This window comes from Phycodurus eques, chromosome 1, assembly GCF_024500275.1.
Source record: "Phycodurus eques isolate BA_2022a chromosome 1, UOR_Pequ_1.1, whole genome shotgun sequence".
Classification (NCBI taxonomy): domain Eukaryota; kingdom Metazoa; phylum Chordata; class Actinopteri; order Syngnathiformes; family Syngnathidae; genus Phycodurus; species Phycodurus eques.
In genome coordinates, this window is record NC_084525.1 from 50,145,690 (window position 1) to 50,167,633 (window position 21,944).

General features: G+C 40.0%; 1 protein-coding gene across 1 annotated transcript; it reads right to left on the minus strand.

Moving 5' to 3' along the window:
• Nucleotides 1–1,587: 1,587 nt before the first annotated feature.
• On the minus strand, nucleotides 1,588–21,918 carry slc9a8 (solute carrier family 9 member 8). Its single transcript, XM_061697992.1, has 16 exons — nucleotides 21,031–21,918; nucleotides 19,677–19,858; nucleotides 17,499–17,579; nucleotides 16,715–16,773; nucleotides 8,677–8,760; nucleotides 8,215–8,316; nucleotides 8,025–8,059; nucleotides 7,580–7,723; nucleotides 6,505–6,646; nucleotides 6,306–6,411; nucleotides 6,095–6,211; nucleotides 5,925–6,007; nucleotides 5,727–5,838; nucleotides 3,933–4,153; nucleotides 3,255–3,401; nucleotides 1,588–2,582 (listed from the first exon to the last, which is right to left on the minus strand). The coding sequence occupies exons 1-16, from the start codon at nucleotides 21,279–21,281 to the stop codon at nucleotides 2,469–2,471; spliced, it is 1,980 nt and encodes a 659-aa protein (XP_061553976.1). The 5' UTR covers nucleotides 21,282–21,918; the 3' UTR covers nucleotides 1,588–2,468.
• Between the last annotated feature and the right edge of the window lie 26 nt (nucleotides 21,919–21,944).

A 21,944-nucleotide genomic window follows, 5' to 3' on the forward strand; every position in this document is an offset into this window, starting at 1 on the left:
AATATATTATTATTTTTTTTAAATTAGAATCCTGGATTATTTGTTTCATAGTCTGATATCATTGTAGGTCAAATTAAAAACATTTCCTTGTGTTGTAGATGAAGTTCATGAGCTTCTCCTTCCTTTTCTTTGCGTTTCGAAAGTCCCTCAGTCTAAAGAGACATTATTGCCAGCAGAGGTGGGTAGAGTAGCCAAATATTGTACTCAAGTTTATATTTACTTGAGTAAGAGTAAGAAAGTACTCAATGAAAAAAACAACTCAAGTAGAGAGTAACTTGTGAGTAACTTCTAATTGTTTTTTTTTTTTTAAATGAATAAGAGCATGAACATCAAATAAAATAAAAAATAATAATATATGGGAGTCGGCACACACCTGCCACCATTTAAATTTTTAATTTTTCAATCCCCCCCTTAAAATAAGTCCTTTTGATTGGCTCGTGAAGGCTACCTACGCGGTCATGTGACTGCCTTGTGTCGTCTGATTGGTGAATTGGAGTCAAATGAAGTCAACGGGCGCCCTATGCTGAAGTCGAAAATGGAGTCTAAAAATAGACGCACACGCTAGAATGCATAAATAAAAGTAGCGAACGGCATGTCGATCATTGAAACTGAGTAAAAGTATTGATCCTTCTTCACATAAATACTCAAGTAAAAGTAAAAAGTACAATGCATTTAAAGTACTCAGACAAGTATAGTTTATCGAAAATGTTATTTGTAAAAAATGTGACGGAGTAATTGTAGGATACCGTCTCACCTCACACTTTACCTGCCTTTTTATGCTATCAGCAAAATTAAACATGTAAAACACTCGAGGCAGGATACCGTCTGCCTCACCTCACACTTTATCTGCCGTTTTATGTGATCAGCAAAATTAAACGTAAACCTCACCTCACACTTTATCTGCCGTTTTATGTGATCAGCAAAATTAAACGTAAAACACAAATTTCAAATACATTAGCCTGATTTTGGAAAATCAGAATTCATATTACACGAGGCTGATTATACTGGAGATGTCGAGACAACGTGCACTTGCCGATCAGCCTCCTGTTGTAGTACAGCAATTTGACCAATAGACTGTGCTGTTGTGCTGTGCGTGTTCTGCTTTTTTAGTGAGAGATTACACAATCTTGAGTTGAGGGTGTCTGCTCTTGCCACACTTCCTATCTGCCCCATGTATTTGAGCAGGAAATACAAAAAAAAAAAAAAAAAAAAAAAAAAAAGCTAATTGAACAATCATTGTTTTAAAAAAGAAAATGAATAGAAAAGAAAGATCACAGAACTAAAATGGGAATAATTTATGTAGGCCTTATCAGTTTATGAACGCCTCACATGCCTGCACATCCCAAAGCAATTCATGCAAAAGGAGTGCCAACCAAGTATTGACTGCATATGAATAAAAAAAAAAAATGTAGCAGGCATTTTTTCTATATTAAAAGTAATTTTGAATGGCTATGTAATACTGCTTTTTTTTTTTAGATGGTGTATTATGGTGAAAATCTAATAAAATCTTGCAGTATTCCACTGTGTAGTGAATCTTTTTAAACTTTGAACAACTGAAATAGTTTTCCACATTATAATGAAACAATCTGCAATATAAAACATTATTTATTGAGATGTACCTATGTACCGCATTGATGTTAAATAAGATCTTGTAAAATGTCTCTGTTACAAAAATAAACATTTGAGAACTCTTTACGACTTATGAGATGTTTTTCTCTCTCTCTCATTGCTTGAGGCGAATGTATAAAAGCATTGTACACACACACACACACACACAGAGAGACAAGATAAATAAATAAAAAGGAATTCATTGGTGTCAAAATCTACAGTAAAATCACCAGCAGCCACAATTCCAGTTGTATTTAACGCAGTGCAGTGACGGTAAGCTTGCCTGGGGATGCAAATAAACATTGAACATCCCATCTGGGAGCCAGACTCAGAAATGATTTTAGCTTCTGTAGTCTTCAGTTAGGTTGTTTTGTTGTTTTTTTTCTCTCTCGTGATTTTGTTGCCAAGGAGCTGGAGCGAAATATAGATTCACTGAAGTGATATTACTTCACATTCTTCACCTGGACACAAAGTAAACTTTCAAACATGGACCAGTGTAAAAAACAAAAAGGTACTCTTGTATTTCTTTACATTCAACAAGTCTGTCCCTTCAAGTGGCAAATGTACAGAACTTTCCATGTTCCGTCCAACATTAGTGATCAGATTCGTGCGCTTATTATACTGCAGACAATATGGCACTGAAGTAAGGAACAATCCTTTTTCACAGAAATATTTTGTCTCCAGTGCGGTTTTTCTGAAAATACCCCATGATACGATACTTCCCAGCAGACTCTTCACATAACCACGCTGGCAGCAAATCAACAAGTGCATGTGACTGACTTCCAAGTCTTTTGTGACTCTCACATGCCATGGCATGATGTGCACGATAGTATTAATGTGCTTAAAAAAGTGCACACATTTCACAGAAGTTCTGCCTCGTCGTCGTCATCCTCTGATCCTGAGGGACCCTGACGAACTTCTTCATACCACTTGTTGGTGAGCGTCTTCATCTGTATCCTTCCGTGCATCAGGTCCTGTTGGGAAAAAAAAAAGTTACAAGTTAGCTGATGTGTACATGTACATTATCCAAACAGGGCTGTCAAAATCCAGAAGGTTTTCAGTTGTATTATTAAAGCAGTGAAAATGTTTCATTTTCTAGTTTGGCAAATGTAAAAAAAAAAAAAAAATTCAGTTCCTTGCAAAGTCATCATCTCCACACATTGGGGCTAAACTACAAAAACTCTGGACATCTTTAGAATGTTCTCATGCATTCTGATACACAAGTGAACAACAGCACAATCATAACGTACAGTAGTTGCTCTCCCTCGTGGGGACATTCACAAATTACAGTTAACTTAAAAATGTCACAAATATATCACAACTGAAAAGGTGTGGAGATCTTATTCTTGATAGGAATGGATACAATTAAACAGCAGAAGACGAGTTTGGCTATATCAGAAAAAAAACAAAAAACATCTTCATAAATCATTTAGTAATTTCTAATAAGTTGCTTTGTACTTTTGGACAGGCACTTTTTTTTTTTTTTTTTTTTTTTTTTTTTACTGAATGCTGTGTATACTTATGCTTGAAAAATCCATCATTCAATCATACACAGAGTTCTTTAGTTGCCTTAAAGGATTGCAGGCAAAGTGATGAAGCAGCCTCCAATGTGATAGAGGATTTCTGTGTCTCTCGCCATCTCTTACCTCCTGGGTGAGCCTCCGGGTGAAGAAGGGGTTAAGGTACTTAGCATCAAGCCACATGAAGCCCTTCAGATCCTGCCTCTGGTATATGTGAGCCTCATATTCCTCCTCCGTCAGTTCTGATAGATGCTCCGACTCAACAGTATTCCCCTGGTGGTAGAGAGAAGTGGGTGAGGGGTGCAGATAAATATAGAGAAATGGAAGAGAGGCCGACTAACAAGCGAGAGGGAAAAAATTATGAAGGGCAGCAAGGTGGGCCATGAAAAAAATAAAAAATAAAGTCAAGATCACACACCGTCTCAAAGACAGTATTTTAGTTGAATAAGGAGGCAAGCTTCATTGATCTTGTTCCCCTGAAGAGGGCAGCATTCACACTAGAAGACCTCAAATAAGCAAATGCTGTACAAAATATATATACAGACCAACCACCCCAATGACTTGGAGCAGTCACACTGACTCATCAAACAAGTTGTTGGTGTTTACTTGTGATTTCACTCTGTGTAATGCGAGTGGTTTACACTGTGCTAATCTGGTACCCTTCACAAAAACCATCTCCAACCCTCTTTTTCCCTCTCAAGACAAAAGCCAATAGTCTGACGGCGGAAGAAGAAGCGGATGGCGCAGCTTGTATCAACAAGACACGTGCACATGGGTGTGGGTGTGTGTGTGTGTATGCGTTACCATTTTCTGTGTCTTGCTGAGATTGATGTCCTTCTTGTTCTTGCGCCGTGACTGGTTATCCTCAATGTCCATGATGCGGATGAGTGGCATGGTCCCGCCCCCGAGGAAGAGGATCGTAAAAAGGACGATGATGATGGTGGTGGTGCCAATGAGTTGCCGCTTCTCAATGGGCTCTAGGCCAAGATGGAGGCTCAAGGCATAGGGAATTGCTCCTCTCAAACCTCAAAGATGCAGGAATAAAGGAATAAAATAAAGAGGCCATTATTGTTGTTGTTTTTTGCACCAAATAGAACCTATAAAGTAGGGCTGGGCAATTATGGAAAAAATAATAATTAATAATAATGATTGTGATTCATATTGAAATCTTGATTGATGAACACAATTATTCAGTGATTTCAAAACTTACTATTTATTAACCTGCCAACCAGAAAATAAATTATCACGTAAAAAAAATAATAATAATAATACTAGCAATAATAAGAAAATCATATAAATAAATTTTTAAAAACTTGCTGCTGCTATGCATGCCTTGGCCTTTTAGGGGCAGTGTGGTGCACGAATTGATAAAAAAAAAAAAAAAAGAAAGGTACGTCAGATAAAAAGCCGAGGAACAAATTATCAACAACTTCATTAACTAGTTTGTCACATATTAGGATGTATAAATACCTCTCATTATTGTCATACTGCCTGTCTGTATGTGTTACTGCAGCATTTGTGTGTGAATATTCGTTATTTGAAGATATATCACTCCCATGAGTTAATGCTAATTTTTGTTAGCCCGTCAATACGGTTGTTCATTGTGTGCTAGCATTAAGATGGCGATTTTCAGGAATGAAGCTAAAACTAAGCATGTGTTGTACTTAAATATACAATATGTGTGCATTTCATTTTGTTGTTGTGTGTTTAGTTTTACAGTACACTCCAACTGGAGTGTCAATAAACAGCTTAACGCATGCTCAAGGAGGGCAGAATAACATGTCAAATGGTACATTCGGGGTGCTTTTTACCGTACCGTTCCAGCATGTTCATAATTTTTCTTCAATTATGTGTGATGATCGTGAGAAGCCCAAATTGAAAAATTTAAATTACATTTTGATCAATCCCCCAGCCCTACTTTCTACATCACCTCTCTGTGAAAATGTTCCATTCACTAAATTGTCTGTAGGTGAGATTGTGAACAGTCTGTCACCACATATCAGCTTTCCACGACACACTGAACTGGATAAGCAGGAAACAAAATTGATGGATGGATGTTGTATTATACATATGGTGTCAATTGGTTACATGAGCAACCAGTTCAGGGTGTACCCTGCCTCCTTCCCTAGCTGGGATAGGCTGAAGCACTACCCCGACCCGCTTGAGGATAAGCGGTTCAGAAAATGGATGGTTACATGAGTCAAAAATACTCACAACAGCTCTCAGTGTGATGCAGTGCAATTGTACACCAGTGCATATTACAACCAGAATAACAAATTTTGTTTTTTTTCAATAAATACCTCTTCAAATTTGAGCATAAGTATCTTTGTAAAGGCAGAATATTTGACAGACCACTAGTACTGGATCACCCAATGTTGTGCACAGCATAATCATGTTGTGGCTGGTCAGTGTGTAACAATAATCCCTAAACGTTTGAAGACTGGTTGAAAACCAAAAACCTGACCTCAGCTCAGGCCGGATCTGACAGGAGGTGGCCTAATTTGTCTTTGTGTGGTTGTTTTCGACACCAACACATTATGGCTTGACTCGCTGTTGTTCTTTTGGAAAAAGAAAAAAATGTTGACTGTCTCATCTCACCACTGAACCACATGATGAACATCATCTTGGGTGTGATCTTGTGATCTCTGCAAAAGTTAAGCAGGAATGACAGAGGGAAGATGTTGACGGCACGGCCCAGAAGAACCAGGACCTGGGGAGAGGCAAGCTATAGTTACGCTGGGGATAATGGGAGGCATAAACCACTGCCAGCAATGTCAAGATAACAAAAGCACTTACGATGCACCAAATGACAAACGATATTTCAAAGTTGTGAGGGAAGCTGAAGATGGATAGACCGAGAAAGGCAAACACACACGTCTCTGGGGGGAAAAGGAAAAAAAACAGTTAACGGCAACAATTGCGATTAGTGATGGGGAAATTATGGAAAGTGGTGGCTAATAACTGACCGCACATAAAGGCCACCGTGCGCAGTGTCTGTTGCATGAGGATCTGGGTGACAGGAGACAGGTTGTGATGGGTGTAATGAGACATCACGATTCCCGCGAACAGGATGGACATAATTCCTACGGATGGAGAGGGCCAAGGTCCAAATGAGATATTAAAACCATACATTAAAAAATTTTTTTTTTTGAAAGTTTATCAGTCATTTGCACCGACCAGACAGTTTAATACCCTCTGCCAGGCCGTAGGGAAGGTAAGCAAAGATTATCATCATGCCAAACTCCAGTGATGGTGTCTTTCTCAAGTCAAAGTGTTTTAGGAACTGGTTTGCAAGTTAGGGAACATCAATAAGACTGCTTGAAAATAGATGTTCATGTAGTAAATGTACAAAAACACAGCCAAAATATGTGGATACAAGAGCGGAGATGAGTCCAGTGAGGGTCCCCAAGGCAGCAGAACCAAAGAACATTTTGAGGAAATAACCCACTGCTTGCAAAAATGTCTCCCAGCCCGTTACCCTGGTTGTGTCTGAGCGGGAAAAGAAGCCCTCTGCAGTGCTGATAACGACAGACAGAGAGAAAACAAAATGTTGACAAAGACAAGTAATACCTTCGACTCACCCTAGAGGGTAGACAAGCGCCATTTTTCAACTGTGCAAACGCAAAGTGTGTCTAGATTAAAGTGGGCATAATCCCATCAAAATCATGTTTATTTAACTGAGATCAGCTGTAGCACATCAGGCTTTTAATGCCTTAAAAGGGGAGGGCAATGAAAGGATTTACAGTCAAGTGTATAGAATATTCCCACATTAAAACACTTCAATTAGCAAGTTGTGACAACATTCAAACCAAATAAAATATGTGATGTTTCACAACAGTTTTGCAAGTTAGCAAACAAAGTCTCATATTGTAATTATTGTTGAGACATATTTCACAGCATGAGTGGTGTTCTATTGCTATAAGTGATATTAGACTTCTTTCTAAACTCAAATCAAATACAGCTACCAAGACAACAGCGTGAACAGAACAATGTTACTGACTCGTGTTTGTAGTTCATTTACGTTCCAGGCAGGAAGAGACATTTCGTCACATTTTATGTTTAACTGTTTGTGATTAGAACATAGGGAGGCAGAACATATTTCTGTCATACTTGTCTATCATCTGGCGCGTGTGTGTGCGCGCGCGTGTGTGTGTGTGTGAGACAGAGTTGGTATGTCTTCAACATGGGGGAAAAAAAATCATCATTATCAATGGCTGTCAGGCATAGACCGTCAGGTGGAGATATAGCCAAAATAAATCACTTTATTTTGGGAGAAAATATATTATGTATATTGCACAAACTGAAATGTATCTTTTTTCTGCTCACACCTATTACATTTCTTTTAGTGAAAAACTGTCACATGAGCTTGGGCAAGTGCATATAATTTGCTGGTGTGTGGCAAAAGGTGAAACATTTGCTAAGCCAGAAGAGAAGTGAGAGGGGAATCTTACTTTGTGAGGACGATAGAGACTGCGTCGTTTAGGATGCTCTCACCGAATACCAACATGTTCAGGACGGGGTCTACGTTGAGGGCGTTAAAGATAGCTATGGTAGCAACTGGGTCAACGGCGGAGATGAGTGAGCCAAAGGCAAAACTACAGCAAAAGAAAGGTCATTTCAAGCAAACACATTTCATCGGCGATGTGTAAAAAAAAATAAAAAAAATAAAATAAAAATAAAAAAAAATAAAAAACACATTGATAGACCAGATACAGTTGAAGTAAGAAAATAAACTATTCCTATTTCAAAATATAAATTGAGTACAGAAATCTGAGTGCTGATATAACACGTCTGGTATTACTAGGAGATAAACTAGGTAAAGGCTGGCTTTTTGTAAATTATAGTGATGCAAAAAAGGCACGGGTGTGTTAAAAAAAAATAATAATAATAACTCACCTATCTGTCATGGTCATCTTGTAGATCACATCTGCCTGAGGGTGGAAAAGAATGCAACAAGGAAATAAAAATCTCACCATCTATACAGCCGGAAGGATTAATCACTGAGTAACACGAGTAATGAAGAAACACATCACCCTTTTGAGACCTTTTTCATTTTCTTTGACCAAATGTGGCCTGAGCACATTACCTGTCCAAGGAAGTAGATGCCTCCTCCAACTATAAAGGCGGAGATGGCCGTGCCAATCACAGCAAAAAGTGTGATGGAGCCAATGTTCTGGAAGAAGTTACCCTGAACACACATGGAGGCACAGTTTAAGTATTCCTGGTATGATTTCAACAGTGAGGCAATGTTGCAAGACAATACACGACACGTTTGGACAAATGCGTCACAATGCAACTATCAACAAATAACATCACTATGACTGGAACCATTTAAATTATCAGTTTGCGTTGTGTATGTGTGACTTGCATTGAAACAGCTTTGACATATGACAACAAACAAAAAAGTGATTTTTCTTTTTTTTTTCTGATCTTCACTGTTTAGCAAAACAAGAAAGAAGCAGTTTATTCTCCATCACTCCGGGTTACATACAGTATAACAGAGGCTTGTTTCTGGTTGTACACACTTTGAAGTTACACAATACATTACCTTATGTAAAGAGTATCCCGATTCAAAGATAATAGGTGGGAGGAGCAAAAGGAAGAACATATTGGGTCGGAACATTTCCTCCTCCTTTTGGAAAACAAAGAGAGGAAAATTCAAAATCAACATTTCAACTCATATAAGCAACAGCAAAAAGTCTAACCTATGTCAACATTTATAAATTAAGAGAAAATAAGTGAACACTACTAAGCTCTAGGGAAATTCAACATGCAAATTAGCATCAACATCTTGAAATTAAAAACCAACAAACTTAAAAGGAGAATAATGTGATAGAACATTTTGAGGAAGTTAATTCGATAGGATTTGTTACTTTACTGAACTGGTTTACTTCCGCACATTTGTCTGCATAAACACCTGCAAACATTGCTTTTATCAAAATAGTGATCTCGATTCGAATCAGCACAGAAAATTAATTAGACACGATTCTTTTAATACTTAATACAAAACCAGTATTTCTGATTTATTTCAATAGTGGCAACGATAGTCAGCTGACTTTATACTTGGCAGCTGATGGGGGCGGGGGGGGGGGGGGAATAGAGGAAGAGATTTATCTGACCGGGTATGTTGGTTGGCATGTTGGTTTCTGGACGACTGGCCTGTGCACGTATGTGCGTATTCATTCGCTCGCTCGCTCACTCACTCACTCACAAAAGTGAATGCCAGCGAATTCATGCATGCTTTAAACTGAACTACAAACAGATTCAAATACATATGCTATAAAAAGACACGTGAATTCTTCCCCTAAGAATAATACACACATACACAGTCCCCCCCTGACTTTAGCTTTCTGATTATTTTGGTGGTATAATGAAATCATTGTTGCATCTCAGCTAAATGGGCCAGCCTCCTAGGTCAGGCGTAGGCATCATCTGACCGTTGCATTGCTCTCTGCTTGTCAGTGAGTCTTTGCGTGATAGACCATGTGTTCTTGCATGAACAAGTTTACTGTATATGCACATATGTGAACACACACAGGCAAGATGATGTAATGCACATCCATTACGTTCACTATAAAGTGGATCTAAAAAGAAGCTATAAATTGAGCAAGAAGGGGGTGACCAACAAACTGTGCAGCAGAATGTCCATAATTCTTCTGAGTGCACATTAAACTCAATACACTGGCGTGCATTAGGCGCAAAAAAGGACCGATCTATTTCTGGGTGTTGGCTGACTGGACATTTGTATCAGTTTTCTGTCAGAAAGATCGAAGCCGGCCGGTCCATATTTAGTCCATCTAGTCAACAATCTCTCCCTTTGTGTACAGGCAGCAGTCTTGACAGCTTGTTCGAGCCTCTGTGCCCCAATGACCCGGCGAGCAGATGGAGGCGAACACAGTCTACAGTCATCAGCTCCAGGCACGGCACACCCATGAAGAACAGGGATAGAAAACAGACCCCTTCTGGGGAAGGCGGCCAATAGTTCTAGCTTTTGATACCTGCCAAAGCACACGTTGTGTGAGGTTATGTTTAAATTGTTTGTTTGTTCATCCGTTTTTGGGATTATGCCAAAACTAAATCCACTATACTCTGTAGAGAGGTGGCATGGAGGGCCAAAGAAGGACCCATTCAATTGCCATGCCACCAGGTAACTTCGACTAAAGCAGCTTTTTTTTTTTTGCAAACCTATATGAAAAAGGGAGCATCTCATTAAGAAAAATGAGAATAAACAATACAGTACATCTGGAAATTAGCAGGAGGCAATTTCTTGCAATTATTTTAAAATGATCTCCTAATGTTCAGCATTTCTTTCCCCATCTATTTTTCTCCATTTTATCACTCATTCAGGACTTAAACCCCAAAACAGCATGTGGACACAAATCAACGCTACTCTAACTACAAGCTGTTTAAAAGTAGGTCAAGCGCAGGGATTGCCTACAGAGAATGTATGCTACTCTTTTGCATACTTCCTTACTCAGACGCGACAAAAAGCGGGCATTCAGAGATTCTTGTAAATTACCACGCTACCGGAACTTTGCCTTTCAGGGAACGTGAAAGGTCAAATATGAATATTAACATCTGTGAATGAGGATGCATGCACAGCAGTTTGACAGCCATATTCTGGATGCATGCACGTTTAATAGAAAAATAAAGAATGTGTGCTGGAGTGACTAAGCACGCACATGTGCACGCACGCACACACACACACACACACACACACACACACACACACACGTAAAGATAATCTGCAACATTTGAAAGGTAAACCAAAATATTACTAAACAGAACTAAAAACGACAATGAAAAATAGATTAGATGACCGAGATTTTTTTTTATTTTATTTTTTTTTAAATTTTTTTTAAACTGTTCAAGATTATGTGAACACACTTCCAAGAGGACTTGTCCACAACAGAAAAACACCAGCAGGGACGATGAGATACTTTTGCACAGGTTCCCTTGAGGTTCAACTGTGATATCACTTCATGAGGAAAAACAGCCCTGAAACCACAATTAAAACTCCTCTGTCTGTGTTGGTCTCTTTTCTTGGTGTGGAAAAAAAAAATCCAATAAAAAAAATATGTACTTCCCTTCGGCACTTAAAACACACCACAATATTCACAGAGGAAAACCCATGAGCCCGCAACAAAGACACAACTAAATTAGGAGACGGGAGATTGTATTCAGTAATGTAAGTTGCTGTATGTGCTTTGCTCAAAAAGATAAACCGCTGCCAGAGATACTTTCTAGCAGCATTCCAGTTTTTTAGACCTCAAGGCAAATTTGAAAAAAAAAAAAAAAGTATTTTATTTTTTTTGTTTTTTTTGTTTTAAATGAGCTGGACAGTGGGGAGACAACTGCAGACTGGAGACTTTGTCGGAAAGGGCAACAAAAGCAGATCGGTAGTGAAAAGTAAGGGCAAAGCCTGCAATGCCAGGATGCGGCTGCCGCGGGGGTTTGTGCACCGTTGCTAGTTCGTGGAGCGATGCTGAAGGCTTGATAGATTAGTAAAATGGGGCAACTTTGGAAATGTACTCGCTGAGGGACAGAGAATGTCTGCTTTTAGGCATAAAAGAGAATCCACAACGCACATTTAACATAAAAATAAAAGATTTATTAAAAAAATAGTATTAAGTGATATGTTATCTTCATATAAATAGTGAAACAGGGTTCATTGTTTTGCAACATTTCAGAAGATTTTGTGACATAGTTTGACTGACCGGGTTACCAAGTGTGATTATATTGGTTAGGCGCATCTTGTTCTTTAAAGTGAACTCCATTTTATCAATGACGTGTTTGCTATATATGATCTCTTTTTACTTGAGTAACATAACAATAAGGTACAAGTTTGGAGAATCACTTCCTGATTTATAGAATTTTACGAAACATAATTTCAATTTAGGCCGCCATTGGTTTTTCGTCGCAGTGCATTCTGGGTAGTGACGTCAAATGGGGATGTGTCCGACACGCGGACTTTTTATCAGTAGCCACAGTAGCAGCCCCTGGCAATGCAGCCCTATGGGGGGCACAAGCCAGTGCAAACTGTAGGCCGGTCCCAAGCCCGGATAAATGCACAGGGTTGCGTCAGGAAGGGCATCCGTCTTAAAACTTTGGCAAACAAATATGAGCGTTCATCCAAAGAATTCCACACCGGATGGGTGTACAACAACGTCCGCCACAGGCATGACATGATGATCAGGAGAAAGGTTGATATATTGTGTGTCCAGGAGACGAGGTGGAAAGGCAGTAAGGCTAGAAGTTTAGGGGCAGGGTTTAAATTATTTTACCATGGTGTAGATGGGAAGAGAAATGGAGTCGGGGTTATTTTAAAAGAAGAGTTGGCTAAGAATCTCTCACAGGTGAAAAGAGTATCAGATTGAGTGATGAGGCTGAAAGTTGAAATTGAGGGTGTTATGTATAATGTGATTAGTGGCTATGCCCCACAGGTAGGATGTGACCTAGAGGTGAAAGAGAAATTCTGGAAGGAGCTAGACGAAGTAGTTCTGAGCATCCCAGACAGAGAGAGTGTCGTGATTGGTGCAGATTGTAATGGACATGTTGGTGAAGGAAACAGGGGTGACAAAGAAGTGATGGGTAAGTACGGCCTCCAGAAATGGAACTTGGAAGGACAGATGGTGGTAGACTTTGCAAAAAGGATGCAGATGGCTGTTGTGAACACTTTTTTCCAGAAGTGGCAGGAATATTGGGTGACCGACAAGAGCGGAGGTAGAAGCACGAAGGTGGATTACATCTTGTGCAGACGATGTAATCTGAAGGAGGTTACCGACTGTAAGGTTGTTGGTCGGGGAGAATGTGGCTAGACAGCATAGGATGGTGGTGTGTAACGATGACTCTGGTGGTGGGGAGGAAGATTAGGAAGACAAAGGCAGAGCAGAGAACCATGTGGTGGAAGCTGAGACAGGACGAGTGTTGTGCAGCTTTTTGGGAAGAGGTGAGACAGGCTCTCGGTGGACAGGAGGAGCTTCCAGAAGACTGGACCACTGCAGCCAAGGTGATCAGAGAGGCAGGCAGGAGAGTACTTGGTGTATCTTCTGGCAGGAAAGGAGAGAAGGAGACTTGGTGGTGGAACCTCACAGTACAGGAAATCATACAAGGAAAAAGGTTAGCTAAGAAGAAGTGGGACACTGAGAGGACCGAAGAGAGGCGAAAGGAATACATTGAGATGCGTCAGAGGGCAAAGGTAGAGGTGGCAAAGGCCAAACGAGGCATCTGATGACATGTAGGGCAGGTTGGACACTAAAGAAGGAGAAAATGATCTATACAGGCTGGCCAGACAGTGATAGAGATGGGAAGGATGTGCAGCAGGTTAGGGTGATTAAGGATAGAGATGGATACATGTTGACTGGTGCCAGCAGTGTGCTAGCTAGATGGAAAGAATACTTTGAAGAGTTGATGAATGAGGAAAATGATAGAGAAGGGAGAGTAGAAGAGGCAACTGTGGTGGACCAGGAAGTGGCAATGATTAGTAAGGGGGAAGTTAGAAAGGCCTTAAAGAGGATGAAAAATGGAAAGGCAGTTGGTCCTGATTTATATTCCTGTGGAGGTATGGAAGCATCTCGGAGAGGTGGCTGTGGAGTTTTGGACCAGCTTGTTCAATAGAATTCTAGCGTGTGAGAAGATGCCTGAGGAATGGAGGAAAAGTGTGCTGGTGCCCATTTTTAAGAACAAGGGTGATGTGCACATCAGTTATGGGAACTATAGAGGAATAAAGTTCATGAGCCACACAATGAAGTTATGGGAAAGAGTAGTGGAGGCTAGACTCAGGACAGAAGTGAGTATTTGCGAGCAACAGTATGGTTTCATGCCGAGAAAGAGTACCACAGATGCATTTTTTGCCTTGAGGATGTTGATGGAAAAGTACAGAGAAGGTCAGAAGGAGCTACATTTTGTCTTTGTAGATCTCGAGAAAGCCAGAGAGGAACTGTGGTACTGCATGCGCAAGTCTGGAGTGGCAGAGAAGTACGGTAGAATAATACAGGACATGTACGAGGGCAGCAGAACAGCAGTGAGGTGTGCTGTAGGTGTGACAGGCGAATTTAAGGTGGAGGTGGGACTGCATCAGGGATAAGCCCTGAGCCCCTTCCTGTTTGTAGTGGTGATGGATAGGCTGGCAGATGAGGTTAGACTGGTATCCCCGTGGACCATGATGTTTGCAGATGACATTGTGATCTGCAGCGAAAGCTGGGAGCAGGTGGAGGAACAGTTAGACAGATGGAGGCATGCACTGGAAAGCAGAGGAATGAAGATTAGCCGAAGTAAGACAAACTATATGTGCATGAATGAGAGGGGTGGTGGGGGAAGAGTGAAGCTACAGAGATAGCAAGGGGGGAGGACTTTAGATACTTGGGGTCAACCGTCCAGAACAATGGTGAGTGTGGTTAGGAAGTGAAGAAACGGGTCCAAGCAGGTTGGAACGGGTGGAGGAAGGTGTCAGGTGTGTTATGTGACAGAAGAGTCTCTGCTAGGATAAAGGGCAAAGTTTATAAAACAGTGGTGAGGCCAGCCATGATGTACGGATTAGAGACAGTGGCACTGAAGAGACAACAGGAAGCCGAGCTTGAGGTGGCGGAAATTAAGATGTTGAGGTTCGCTCTCGGAGTGACCAGGTTGGATAAAATTAGAAATGAGCTCATCAGAGGGACAGCCAAGGTTCGAAGCTTTGGAGACAAAGTTAGAGAGAGCAGACTTAGATGGTTTGGACACGTCCAGAGGAGAAATAGTGAGTATGTTGGTAGAAGGATGATGATAATGGAGCTGCCAGGCAAGAGAGCTAGAGGAATACCAAAGAGAAGGTTGATGGATGTGGTGAGGGAAGACATGAGGGCATTTGGTGTTCGAGAGGAGGATGCAGGGCATAGGCTTAACATGGAAAAGGATGCCGCGCTGTGGTGACCCCTAAAGGGACAAGCCGAAAGGAAAAGAAGACAGCAGCAGGCCCTGGCATCGATGAACGCTGTTCAGCCATTTAAGTTCGAGCCAGAGTGTCATCATGAAAATGAGGAGAGAGATGAAGAAACAAGAAATGAGGATGAAGATGACAGGTGTGAAGAAACTCGAGTTGGTCATTTTCAGTGGTGTATTTGTAGCTACTGCTTCCCAATGCCGACTGAGAACGAGAGTATCTGTTGTAAAGAGCTCCGTTTCATTTCTGCTGCTGCCCATGGTACTTGTTCGTTTTGCCCGATGTTACAAATGTATTCAGTAGTAACAGAGTAAAGTTATATGCATACCTATTTTCCTATTTTTCACTGCTAACTCAGTGTCCGGTGGCAATGGTTTGTTTACAACAGCTGCTGCTGTTAAAGTGAGCTGATCAATGTAAGCGGTCAGCGCCTCCCGTCTTGTGCGTCTTTTTGCTGGGCTTTTAATTGTCACATGCGGCTGTTTAGGCTCCTTGTGAGGAAAGATAGTCGGCACTGCAATGGACTTTAGCTGTGGTTTATACCCAGACACACCGGTGAGCTGGGGGCGATCAGAGGCTTCGAACAACCGTGGCTCTTTCGGCAGCTCTTCTGGCAGCTCTTCCGGCCACATCCTCCCACTGTTTCCTCAACTTGATATTTTGGGAAAGCTATTGAATGCTTACCTCCTTTTAAAATAATGATAAAAGTTGTTCGCATGTGGCTAGCTTAGCTCCGCAGAGAGCAGCAACGTAACAATGTTACAACAGCCTTTCTACGTCACCATTCCCAGAATTCTTTGCGCACGCTAAACATGGCGGCGACAGTGTATCTAAATTATGGTCTAAACAAAATAGTTTTTTTTTTTTTACTTATAGGAATAATTTCTAAATATATACCACTGTATTTCAGTAGTAGAGGTCAGTAGTTGTACAATTAAATTTGTCATTTCAATTGAAGTTTACATTAAGACTGTTTCAAAATCATACATGTTCAGGATAATAGAAATGCATCATGAGCCATGTACTTTTAGAGTCTTTAATGGCCAATAAAACCCCTTCGCAAAATCTGTGACTATGTAAAGACTTCATCATATAATTTGTTTTTTTCCAACTATGTTGTGGAGCAACAGTAAATGATGAAGCTCCTGCAAATACAGACAGGTGAGCGCAAATAAAGAGATACACAGTGGTAATATTTTTGGAGGTTCAGAACACAGGTTCTGAAGAGGGAATGGGCTCCAGGGGCTTATGTTACTGGGGTCAACGGCTACATAGAAGCCAGAGGGGCCCAAGGTTGCAATATAAAAAAATTAAAAAAAAAAAAACAATGGGTCTCTGTGTACAAAACGTTGACAAAACCTGTCCCCTCCCACCCCTCCCCCCATCCCCCTGTATTTCGCTCTTGTTCATTCATTCTTTCACTCAATGGTAGAGAATGAGGAATGTTAATTAAAGGCTGCAAGCACCAGAAGATAAACAACAGGGGGTACATTTGGGGCTCCAAGGGACAAACAGTGTGGGCAGGTAAGAAAAGCAGCGATCTAAGATTTATGACAAACACGCAAGACAAGGCTAAGTGAGCAAAAAGGAAAGGGACAGAAAAAGTTGGAAAAAAAGATGCAAATGAAAGGACAGACAAATACGGATATACTTATACAAACTGTACCTTCCAGTTGGCCAGTTCCTGGAACTCAATGATCTTAATAAATCCTCCCATTAGAATCCCTAAAAGGAACATAGAGGCAAGAGAAAATAAATACACTTTTACTATAAGAACATTTCTATCAAGCCACAATGCAGATGAAGCACGAAAGGAGCCCATTGAGTGGTTAAAACTAATAGACACCTAGTAGAACATGTTGAATTTAGTTACTGAATTATTTTTTATACACTCAAAATAGTGTTGCTTTTGTTTTAGTTTAATTACAGAAGGTTTCCGTGAGCTTTAGTGCTCATTACAAGGCTTGGCTTAGAAACGCATTCACTAAAAGAGTGGGGAAAACACTAATATGTGTAACGAGCACTGGAAGACCAGGATAATAGGGAAACCAGAAATAAAAGAATCAAACCACTAAGAGACTTACAGATATACAGGCAGGTTTGATGTATTGGGATGGTGAGAATAAGTGGAGGAGTGAGAAGAGCTAAGGAAAGAAAAGCTGTCTCTCCCTGATTTGTTGGCACATTGTTATCTCTCCTCAGCAGAGTCCTGCTCCAAAACACGCCAACGTCTCAATGCACTGAGGAGGCGAGGGAAACAAGAGGAACGCAAGAGGAAACTCTAGACCCTTTAGTTCTGGAAGCTCCTTAGACACAACAGTGTTTTCCAGATCTAAAAATGATGGCACCGATAACAAGCGATGTGAGTCACGACAGTGTGGCCACAAAAGACTAGGACAAAGCCTTTGTCACATTTTGGTGATGCCATGTACCAATAAAAGGAAACTCACCAAGGGACACAACAGCAACACTCTCCGGAAGAAAATGCAGCTTGAACTTGATAAGCAGATGGACCAAGATGATGCAGATTCCTTTGGCAAAGGGGAGAGCAAAAAGCATAAAATGAATGGAAAAACATCATCGAGCTCAACTATTTCGTATGAAATAAACATTATTAAGCAAGTTTGACATCATCTATTTGCCTATTGGTACCATACATATTCATGTTTGACATTTGGTCAATCACCATCTTGGGTATTTTAAGCTGGTGATTATTGTATTTGCCAAGAGGGTGAAGTTGTGGTGTATCCTGATTCTGCCAAACACAGGGCAGCCACACCCTAATGCATATCCTGCAAACTGCCTACACGAGAAGGAACCACAATTTACGAAACAAACACACTGCTTCACTGACATGTGTTTAGCATCCTAAAGAGCACGCAGTGCATGTTTACAAAGATTGGCAGGTAATCACGCATAAAAAAACTAATTTGGTGTGGTATAGAAAAAGTGGACTTGTTCACAACAGGCCATTGAAATGCAGAATGCAGTTTATACTGTCAACACAAGTGGGACAGATGCAATCAAGTTCATTCTCTTGATTTAAATTTGACAAAAGCATGCATTTGCTTTGAATTAACAAATGCTAGTTCTCAAGAAACGATTAGATACATTCAATTTACACCGACTTAAAATAGTTTTCTATGACAGTGCAAGTACACTGTTACTGAATACGTTTATTAGCCTAAGATGATTGTCAATAATGAATGTGTAATGGTCTAAAACTGCAGAAACTGTCAAAATAACATCCTAGACAGTACATATGTTGAAAGACAAAGTCTCACGCTCACTGACAACAATAAAAAGATTCTGTGCATCTGTATGTGGGGTGAAAATTTGGAACAGACTGAAAATGGACTTTCAACAATGCCATATCATACACCAGTTCAAAAAGAAGTATAAAATTAATATTTTGGAGAAGTACAGGGTACAGCACAAGGGCTTGTTAACGAGTTGAAGCAATGCTGGCTATAAAATACAATAATACATTATTAATCATTGGTGTAGGTAATATTATATGATATTGCTAACCATATGTTTTACATATTGGAATGGAAAAGCCCATTGAATAATTAATTAGTATATTAACTATCTTCACATCTAATAGTATACAGCAGTCTAACAGTATTCTATGCATAACTACATATGTATAAAAATGGTTAGCAAATATGAAAGTGTATTTCATGTATTATACAGTGCAGTGAAAAAGTATCGGCCCTCTTCTCAAATTCGTATATTTTTTCCCCTTTTTTTAAGATCATCAAATAAATTTAAATATCATAAAAATATAACCTAAGGGAACTTAAAATGCTGTTTTTAACTGGTGATCTCCTTTTTTAAAGAAAAAAAAATTTAATATTCAAAGTTACCTGGCCCTATGTGAAAAAGTAATTACCCCCCTTTGTTAAATCAGGAATTAACTGATAAGGGGGGCAATACTTTTACTAGATCTTATGGTATGGCAGTAGTACATGAAAATTATTAAATACTGTTGCAATATTGATAATGGAAGGAACATTAAAGGGGTAGGAACAGATACTGTATGTTTATACTTTTTCCCACTCCTTTTCAAACATGTATGTGTTCGTGGGTAATTTATTACAAATAATTGGGTTGACGACTGTTTTACTTTCACTTTTTGTCGTTTTCACTGGTGCATTGCTTTGCTTACATTTGTTTGTTTTGTCAATTTTTCCACAAGTATACTTTTAATAACAGTTCTTTTAATTTTATACTTTTAAAATAAACAAAAAAGATTACGCAGTTGGTGCATTAACAACCATCTTCCTCTTTTGTAAGACAATATATGTTCTTAATATACACAGCAAATTCTACTGAAGCCACGATTTGTGTCGCTTCCTTAAATCTAACTGCATTAAGAGTCAGAAGCAATGTGTTGAAAACCAGTTCTGTCATCAAAACTCTTAATCATAAATCATTATTTACAGATTTCATCTAGTGCATTAAGCACTTGCAACTCTAAATTGTACATTTCAAAGAATGTCATGACATGACGGACCGAATTAGTAATTCTTCTTTCCATGCTCCAAGTGGTTACCGACATCCTGTTTGGTGTGTGTGGTTGCTTGGAGATACTACAGAGATGAACACAATGGAAGACAACCTACCAATAACCAGGAGGCTAAAAAATATGGTCAAGCCATTAGACTGCTCTTCTTCTTGGGCCTCGACTCCCGTTTGCACGGGGAGAATGGCCTTGGGATTTGGGGGTGCCGGCATGGTTGGCTTGTTTGATAATGATGTGGAGCTGGTGGAATCATTCGTGTGGTTCTCTGTGTCATTAGTCTTGCTACAAGGAGAAAATCAAAGCAAATATGAGGGGCAGAGAATACACAAAATAGATTATGAAAAAGAACAGCTCTGTCATGTGTTGTCATATAAGACTGCCTAAACACGGCATCATTTTAGCCTACATGAACTTCACAAACATAACAGAGCCTGTCTCAATCTGTGTTTGCAAAATACAATGCTCTGTGGAATAAAGCCAGCAGGTCCAACCCAGCATGTGAATGCGAATTTCAGTTTCTTCCGTTCAACCACACTCAGACCCGTTTTAACTCTTTTGTGTTCCTTGCCGTAGAAAGGATTGAACGCGAAAGGAAGGAAGCAGGGAGAAAATGCAAGCCGCAATGTGTGCACAGCACTGAAAATGGAACTGATGTCTGCATTGCTGATAAATGTGAGGGAATCCACCTGTCGCATTTCAGCCACCCATCCATTTTCTGAACTGCTTAACCTATATAATTAATCATATTTGCCCGGTGAGCCTAGCCTATTGTGCTGTTTCACATGAAGGAATAACAATAAAATAATTAAAAAGTTTATTTAAGACCATTTGTCGTGGCAGAATTTGCCTTTTTGTTAATCTATAAAATATATACATGTATTGTTTTAAAGTGATATTTTCAGCAATATTGGAATTGATATTCCCATTTCATTTTAACATTAATGCGCTCGTTAAAAAATAAATCATTCATAAATTAGTCACCAATAACTCACTTACCCGAGTAGATTTTCCTCTAGTTATTGTTACTCAAGTAACTATTTAGATGACTACCGGTACTTTTTACTTTAGCCATATTATTGCAAAGTAACAGTATTCTTACTCGAATACAATTTTTGCCTACTGCACCCATTTCTGACAATATTGTTGTTTATCTGAAACAACAGAACGTGAATTTTCCCATTTGTAAAACAACGTCAGTTTGAATCACTGCATTACAGTACATCTACATGGTATTGCATTGTTAGCGACGATCGTCACTTGGATTAAGGTCATTATTATGTGTTTTCTAGAGGACGATCATTTTATTTCTTTTTTAACAAGTGAGTGACATTGATTGCCGAAATGCCAAGCGAGCCTTCGTCTTTGCAGTACGTCTGTGTATTGCTGCACTGTATTAGTAACATTGTAGCTAGCCTTCGTCACAAAGCACTTATATTGAAACCATCAGCTCATACCTGACAGTCGCGATGTCCTCGGCTCGGTCGAGTAAATCGCGTGCATCTCCAAAGTCGTGTTTGACTAACGCAACCTGTTTTTTCGACAGAGACTCATCCTTATGGAGAGCGCCCCTTCCGCTGTCCTCGCTCTCGTTCGCGTCCAAAGTATTTACCGTCTCAGTTCGCTCTGACACGCACGGGTAAAGGAACAACACGAAGCACAACAACAACAACACGTGAACTCGAGCGCTTTCCATTCCTGTAAACATAAGTTGAAAGGAAGAAAACGAATGTTTGTCCTTAAAAAGACAAGCAGCGCCGTATCGACAGCGCCATGTCTGTTTCAACGACACAATTGCACTTCCTGGGTGTGTGTTGCTGGGAGTTGAAGTTTTGTACTTCTACACGCATGTGCGCAACAAATACAGAACGATCAGTTTAATGCTTCCAGCTCTGAAAATACACATTTTGGGGATTTTTTTAGACTGGATGAGGGTTAACTTTAAGTGGTTAGTATTTGGCGGCGACAAATCGACGTGGTAGTTTGTTCGTAGATGGACTCAATTTCCCACAAAGCATTGCAATGGCGTCAGCTCAATTGTCAGGTGCGGTCGTTCGAAACTGGTGTACGCTGAAACACGTTATTGAATTGTAGCTTCATGTCCTGCTGGGAGGCAGAGGCACCTACGACCATACGGAGACGAAAACGCAGGACTGTACATAAAAGGAGCACCATTCGCGTGTTTTCGTTCGGCTTTTTTTTTTTTTTGCACAAATAACCAAAGAACCGCTATGACATGTACAGAAAGGCTTCACAAAGGGCCTGCATTACGGACAGAAACAAATTAAAATGTATATACTTAAGTGTACGATTCAAATGCGCGCCCATTCCCCTTCCCCTGCCCTCCCTTTCCCTCTCCCATTCGTAGGAT